Source organism: Saccoglossus kowalevskii, chromosome 9, assembly GCF_978046115.1.
Source record: "Saccoglossus kowalevskii chromosome 9, keSacKowa6.1, whole genome shotgun sequence".
NCBI classification, from domain to species: Eukaryota; Metazoa; Hemichordata; class Enteropneusta; family Harrimaniidae; genus Saccoglossus; species Saccoglossus kowalevskii.
Window position 1 is genome coordinate 15,144,269 of NC_140649.1, and position 8,387 is coordinate 15,152,655.

General features: G+C 38.7%; 1 protein-coding gene across 1 annotated transcript; it reads right to left on the bottom strand.

Moving 5' to 3' along the window:
• Positions 1-6,592: 6,592 nt before the first annotated feature.
• LOC144344193 (uncharacterized) lies at positions 6,593-8,145 on the bottom strand. Its single transcript, XM_085503753.1, has 3 exons — positions 8,011-8,145; positions 7,651-7,827; positions 6,593-7,421 (listed from the first exon to the last, which is right to left on the bottom strand). The coding sequence occupies exon 3, from the start codon at positions 7,079-7,081 to the stop codon at positions 6,722-6,724; it is 360 nt and encodes a 119-aa protein (XP_085359879.1). The 5' UTR covers positions 7,082-7,421; positions 7,651-7,827; positions 8,011-8,145; the 3' UTR covers positions 6,593-6,721.
• Positions 8,146-8,387: the final 242 nt, after the last annotated feature.

Genomic DNA, 8,387 nt, shown 5'->3' on the forward strand with positions numbered 1-8,387 from the left:
TCTATTAATTTTTTTTTAGATATGTCAACTCCAGCTCTGAAAAGGTCAGGTAAACTGGAACTCTTGCATACTGAATTAGTGAGCGAGTTCACTGAAATCAAGCATAATGTGAGAGTTCAAATCACGCATAGTGTGAGAGTTCTCTGAATCGCACATTTGTTAATGGATTTTTGTTGTTTATACCTGTTTTACGTGTAGCATGCGTCAGAACGATCTCACTATACCTCTAGGTACATCATTTTGACAATAATCATACACCCATAAACATTTTGTGATTTTTGTAAAAAAGTAATATATTTTTTCTCAAAACATTTACCCGATCTCGGGGCTAGAGTAACTTGACATTTTAACCAGCCTGACTGAATAGTTACCCGTGCCGGTCGTACGGGCGGGCAGTAATTTTAAACACTTGTTCTAACTGTACTATAATTTGTTATTTTATGTAGCATGGATTCAAGTTGGTATCATGGAATAGTAAATAATTTGATGTAGTGCCGACAATATTAAATCTTCGGTTCGGGATTAACTTAATAATCTATTCACATCTGGATTGGCGTGAGTGCCGCGGCGTGTTTAATCATGCTGAAACTAGATTTATATTTCTTCCAAAAAAGGCTTGTTTGATGATTTATTTTTGTGTTGCAGTGATCGTTTTTTCTTATCTGCACTACACAACGCTGGGAAAAATAATGAACGTTCATGAAAACCGTGTCTCACTACTGGAAGATGTACAATAGAGGGAACATACAGACATATGGAAACATTGAAATATTGTGATGTTATCAATCGATGACATTTATTCGTGATACAAGTGGCGCCATAGGCTAGTATAACATACTTCCCCAAATTACCGAAGGTGAACGGATAATACATCCCATGATGCCACGAGATTAGTGATATCAGACGATAACGTTTTTATCACGTGACCAACTCCGATTTTAGAAATTACTATGATTCTCTGAACTGTTATGAAACCTATACGCGCATGCGCATTTACATTTACCGCCGACGGTTTTCAATGATAATCGGTAAAAAATTAATATATCACCATTCTTAGTGATATATTTTCATAGTAAATTTCTATTAAGTTTTTTTTTTTTTTTAAAACAATAGTGAACGATATATAGTGCCATGTCAAATTAAATATCTCCTAAACCAATATATACTCCAGTAGTCTGGATTGTTATATGTCCAAACATCGACTGGTACCGCGTAGCGTGGAATGCCATGGTCCTGGAATATGCACGCACATGTCGTTGTACGCTGAGATATAAATGAACGTTAGAATGACTGTTAACTCCACACAGTGCGTGACCGACAGCGCCGAGGTCAGGTTCACCCCATCTCACATAGTTTCTTTTCATTAAAAAACACGGTAAAGGCGCAATTACATTTTTAACTTGAGACGATTAAATGGAACGTGTTTAATCAATGGCGATCACGCACACCATTAGCGATGGATTAATTAACGCAAAAATGGGACGATTTTTAAATTACATTTTGTAATTCAAAAACAAAACGTGCATCCAGTGACAGGGATCCCGGAATAGCTTCTAATCGAACGGTTATAATTGCTACTTTGTGTAATCGTAGTTTGATTACATTCGGAGTATCCGGTAAGATTATTCCAACTAAACTAATCCTTTTCCGTTTCAGGTGACGACCTCAGTCTGAGAAAGTGAATTTTGTTCTTTCACATTATTATTTAAAAACCCTTTCAATTGTAATTAACTTGGGCAAAAATTTAACCTGAAATTTACAGAGTTTGCGAGTTATAGTGATCGAAAGCATGGGAGGCTGCAGGGGTCTACTACCTTCTATGTCAGTCTATAATAGTACTGTCTATAATAAATCCCGACATGCATTGCCTTTTTAATCTGGGTGTGCGCTAACTGGACAGAACGACTGCGTAAAGTTTAAAGTTTGCTCAGACGCTGCTGTAACTTGAGTTAGCATCGAATATTGGTTTTCGTCGATCAGAGAATACCGCATGCAATTTGCTGACTTGATGACACCCTAACATGTTGAAAACTAAACCACACAGACTGTCAAGCGAAGTAGCGAAACGCATGCGCACAGCTGATTACTATGATTGCGGTCAAATAAATAATGTAACAAGAACTTGAAGTTTATGAACAGATGCCTGTGCGTAACGAGTCGTCGACTCTGTGAATGAAATGCGACAATAGTGTAGGAAATTACCCACTTATGGCAACGTGTCTACTATCTGATGTATCGACATTTTAAAGTGCTTTCTGAAAGCATTATCCAGCTTCATTAATGCAGCCAGGTCGATGGTTGCTGTGACAACAGCTAGTCTTACATACATTGCTTTTTTTTGAATATGTCCATTTGCATCGATATCGCGTACTAAATTACCGTTGAGCTGGAGGTTGCCTAACGGGAGAAGAATATGTAAATAATGCTCTTTTCTGTATAATTGGCCGCCCCAGTCGTTTTCTGATTGCGCCAAGATTTCACACAATTTATATGCACCTGTCGAAAAATCGATAGAGGACTTGACATGTCGGAATGGGTAACTAAATACATTGACTATATTCTGTAATTGACAGATCCTGTAAGGTATAAGAAGATATTTGATATCATTGCCCATTTGGTGTACATCATTCAGTATCAAAACCGATCTTGTTGTCATATGGCTCACAGCGATAGCAACCAAATTGAGACAGGTTTTGAAGACATCCAAGCAGTGAGCCGCTCGTTTATGCTGATAATTGCGTACCCACAGTACTGTTGTTATATTTGGAATGATCGAATGATTAAATAGACTATTAGCGCGTGTCAGGTGCCCGTGTATATGGTTAGACTCGGAAACAAGTTGAGAAACGGGTTTTTCAGTATCCCACAAATCAGGGAGAAAATACCATACTAAACGATCCGTTGGGGGAAAAATATTAATTGTTGGTCTAGTCTTTTTCAAGTCGTATTCAAGATGGCGGCCTCAAATAGTAAATATCGGCAAATTAATTGCATTTATTTTATTATCACTTGTACGCCAACTGACTATGCTTGGCTTGCACTATGAAATGGTTCGTGTTTATTCAAATTTACACAAAGCGATGGCGCATTTCCATGTGTTCAAGGTGCTATACAAGTTGAATATTTACCTGCCGAATACCTGGTGTTATGTGTAATGTTTTGAAGGTTCTATTTGAATATGATTACGTCATTGCTCTAATTACCCAGAGTTCATTGTTAATACAAAGTAAGAGTGTTCCACCATTTTGAATTGTACGGACTGGATCTTTTTACGTTAAGCCACAACTGAAACTTGTCAATATATTACATTATGTCAAATGAATGTTTAGAAGATTATTGTATTTGTTTTATAGCAACCAACTTTGAACAAAGACTACAAAATTCATGGCAAATAATCTACTATAAGTTGTACCAGTTCATGAATGTCATAAATGAAAAAAAAAAATATCCACCATTTAAAAAAAAAAATAAACGTGATATTACTGTGTGCGAATTACCTATTCAATTAGACCATTTGTTCTCACACAGTGTGCGTTCAAATTTCGTATAAATCAACAGAATACTATTTTACAAACGTGGTATACCTTACATGGGACATATCGAACACGCCGCGATATCGACTCACACTCGACGCCTGTACACTCATCATGGCATTTATGCAGGACAAGACACTGATTTATCCAATTCCCACTTGTCAGTACAACACGATACGTACCTTAAAAGATAGCCAGGCAAGGAGATAAACGAGTTACGTGACATTAGAAGTGAAGTTGCACACCGCATAATAAAATATGGAGCATATCAATCGAGATCAATCAATAAAGAGATTCTCGTTTGATCAAAAACGAAATGCCACAGTGTAGTTGATGTATTCATTTTTCTCTCTCCGATTCTCATACTATAATTACTCCGCCAGTCATTCAAGTTCAAATTAGTCCGCTATTTCCTAATATCAATTTGAAGCCTTCTGTAAATCAGTCAACTTTTGTCAGTAAATCGCTGTCCCCTCTAGGAAGCAATTGGTACGCGACCTAAAATCATGCAGCCTGCTTCTCTGAAACTGATCCAATCAGTTCATCCCTGGAATCAATCCAACATTTCTTGGAATCCTGAAACAAATCTTAGCAACATCATTTTTTAAACAAATTTTCGACGTTTAGAACCACCTCTTCGAAAAGTATATAATTTAGTGAAATTTCACTCCCCCTCCAACAAAATATTTGCGAAATTTTTTTATTAGGGGATTGTCGTCCTAACAAGGCATGCGACGCGTCAAGCAATCCATTTAGCTAAGACCGTATCCATGGTTACCAACTACTTAAATAGAGACACTTTAATTTTGAACTTTCTACCCATTTTGAATCAAGATCCTACAGATTGTATGGGGCCAGTTTGGTAGTATGTTTGTGCGCTATCAATGTAATCAAGTGCACACAAGGATATATCACATAGTGGTAACCATGACAACTACATAGAACTATGGTCGTCGCTCCAAATCTCGGTGGAATCACGTGTGGCCTGATGACTCATCATTCAGTTAAAGCGCGGTGATATGGGACTCATATCGACGTACACAGCGCGTGTAAAATACTACATTGTTTGTTTACATGAAAGCCGAACATGCTGCGCGACGACCGCCTCCCTTTAATTTTTAAACACAAGAACTACAGCCAATATATGTGTATACAATGTACGTATACTCCAACACAGACGGTGATCACACTGAAAATAACAGTGCACATATGTCAATGTTCGCAGTCCTATTGCCAATTAATCAGACATCAGCATCCTGTTTACCAGTTTTAATTGACAATCATGTGGACGAACGATGCAATACGTATCATGCGATAACGGTTTCAACAGTACATTGGGTAGGTGTGTTTTATTTAGAACACCGGCACGAGAACAAGTTCTGATTACTTAGTGTATTTGCAATCTTGCTTGAAATCTAGTCTAATCAAACATGCGAAATACGCCATTGAGGTCGAAAATACCTTCGCTCTGCCCGCTACCGTTGGTAATCCAATATCGCCATACAGTATGCCCCTTCGTTTTTTTTCCATCATATTTGCGCCGAGTTTTTCAACAATGTGTGTGTCACATAACTAGCAATACACTAGTAACCCAAGCCTTATTATTAATTATTAAACTACGTATTATTCTCCTAGTCGCGGCTTCACTATAATTGTGATACACCATCGTATTCCTTGATACACTGATTCACGTTAAATCGTCTGCTGCGATATAATGGTAATGCGGTGTATGTCTCGTGGTTATCTCGCTCTAACGAGATCTCAGCTCTTTGCGTCTAGGGCCGTACGACACGGAAAGCATGATATGTTATTATTACAGTGTTTGAAATTACTGCCTGTCCCTCACGTCCCGTTATACGGGTAACTTTTCAGTCGGACTGGTAAGAATTAAAACTTAATGCCCGGTGGTATGGTAAAATTTTGTTCATCGTCTGCTTCAATATAAATTTTAAAAATGGCGATAAATACAAAGTTACAGAATGAAGTTTAAGTTGAACGTTTTTTTTTTCACCGGTGGCTGATAAAAAGAGCGTGCAACAAAGAACTCAGCAATCTGAAATGAACTACTTGGCATTTTGCATGTTGTTGTTGTTTTAGGGATCGAGCCCCTTGCGAATAAGGAATAACAGAGACACCATATTGGCAGTGGGAGTCGAGCCATCTGTTGATTCGGGTACATTCGATAAAATGTCGACTATAGATTCAAACAATCAATCAATGTCTATATAATAATGGTTTATTTCCGTCTCATTCAATGCTCAACGTAAAATTTCAAAATAATAATATATTGATTAAAAAGTTTAAATTGGCAGTCAAATGTTTTGTTTAAATATGTCGACGTTTGTGAATTCTGGGATATCACGATTTCAGAAAGCAATGAGAGAGCGCGAGCATGTTACAGAATATGTATAAAGAATAGAGGACATGAGACAACCAGCATTCCCTGGCGCACGTCAGGATTCCCCATGACTACATGTAACATATAGGTATGGTAACTTAGCAACAATCAAGCCCGGAAACAGGAATCTTTAAATATAAATGCACATTTTAAATTCAGTGGATAACGCATGAATGTGATGTTTTTTTTTGTGATGTTACTGAAATATTAAAAAAAAAATGTTCTTGTTGCATAAATATATATATATATAAATAAAGTCCATCATTATTTTCTCTCAAAGGCTTTAAAATGTCAAATCACATTCTGGTCGTATCACATTGGACTGTACCGTTTATGCGTTTCCGACATTTTCGCATTACAGCCTAAGTGGAAATTGCACAGCACGCGTATGACCAATACATGGCGTGTATCATACTTACTTCGGAACATTCTTGTTAACGACATTGAACTTGAAGCTTAAACTAAAGCACACACATTCTACGCCCGATTCCAACTCGTCAAAAAAGTCTGCATTGCAAACACAACTCTAAAATACATGACCTATATATATATCCATGACGGCCCGGGTGATTACAATCGTGAATTTGATGTCCCAATTGTACACTTACAGCATCTTGTTTAAACACAGACCAAAACGACATGGGTGATTAACATTGCATTGATATCTGAGATGGTACTCGTCAAAGACACCCAGGTATGGCGGAGAATTATTTGCCTTTGGCGTTGGACACCGCTTTCCAAATGCGGACAAGAAACACAACATTTTGGCGATAGACCGTTTAGGCCACTGTCACACAAACGTAGTACGTATCGACTCTGGTTTCTTTTTCGGCGGATGTATCTGCATCATGGTGTTTTTACGTTCCGTCTTCTCGAACTGCTCCCGCTTGACAAACACTTGGTACATATACGAGAATTTCTGGTCTTCTTTCTCGCTTTTGATGTACTTCACCATGAGCAAGGTGAGACTGAACGCGTAGAAAAGCAGCACGGCGATGATATACAACAGCGCCTCGTCCGTGTCCGAGTCGGCAATATACATACCCGAATCGTCAGTCTGATTTGCCGTCAGATTGAGATTAATCGTCGGAGGTTGCGACGACTGAGTAGTCGAGAGAACAGTGTCGTTTGTGATCAGTGTGTACGCCATATTTCTCACCCGTGAAACCCCAACTCAGCTCCCAGTCAGAGCAATAATGTGACAAAAAAACGAGACTGTCCCCTTCATGCGCGCATACATAGAACAACATCCACAGACTGGTTCACTGTTTCCCACGCCATGACCAAGCAACAGTTGAAGCAAAAAAGACGGACTATTAAATCTTTGTGGTGCCAGTTTCGCCGCAATATGTTAGTATTATGTATATAGGTCATCCATAGGCACGAAATATGGTTTAGATGTACGCTTCTCGGGTTACCAATTTAAGTTGTCTGAAAGGACTGAGTGTACATCATATTTCTACTTCCACCAGAATTTTGAAGGACCATTGCTGCATCGTAACATGACAAAAAAAAAAAAACAAGGTTTAATTATAATGACAAACATTCCACGGCAGTGCGTATCACGCGGATCAGTATTGAATAGATGAACATCGCCAAGACAGCGAATTAACGAAAGCAATAAAACGAATGTACCCATGTATGAAATGACCATGGAGATTATTTTTAGCTCCGTGGAAATAACACAGACCGCTGCTGAACTCAATACAGACTACTAACCTATGTATGGAAACCGCTCACCGTGTTACCCTATGCCCCACTATCAAAGATTCGGTTTCCGGAATACCATTTGTCTTCCGCAATATACTAGCAGCCCGGGAGAAGAACGACCTCAACTCATTTCAGTCGCCGCGTTCAGGACAATAACGACGAAGCGCAGTTCTATTTTAAGAATGACTGTAAATAAATAAATAAAGAAGAGAAATTCTACCGCTGTCGATCGTCTAAAATACGGGCGTTAATATATAGAAGTGAAAACGTCGACTGCTTCTATGCGGCTTCTATGACAACATACACGACTAAAGCCTCCAGCGTATAGTTTTGTAAGCAGTACATTTGAACCATTCGTAACCCACCTACCTGAATTGCCCGATAGCTGCGTGTGTCGTTACCAAGTTGCAAACTCATGACAATCCAATATTTAAATAAAAAAAAAATCGGTATTGAAGTCACTCCATTCTTCGCTATGGATAGCAAATGCGCACTGGTAATGCGCACTGGCTGTCCTGCCTTCAGTGTACACGTAGTGAGTAAAAATGGACAGGCGTTTCCATTTCAGACCGGGGGTGTGTGGGCAGCGTTCACCGGAACCGTTCGCAAGTACGCTTGATATCAAACACGAATCTCGAGTTGTAATTGTTGACACCACTTTAGGTCACAGTGTACAATAGTTTATCAAGGCGACTGGTTATAGTTTACTGGCGGCGCTTTGTATTATAGGGACATTGTTAGGACGA

What these genes read in the sequence shown, in the direction of transcription:
- LOC144344193 (XM_085503753.1), bottom strand. Translation starts at nt 7,081, where the DNA reads ATGGCGTACACACTGATCACAAACGACACTGTTCTCTCGACTACTCAG.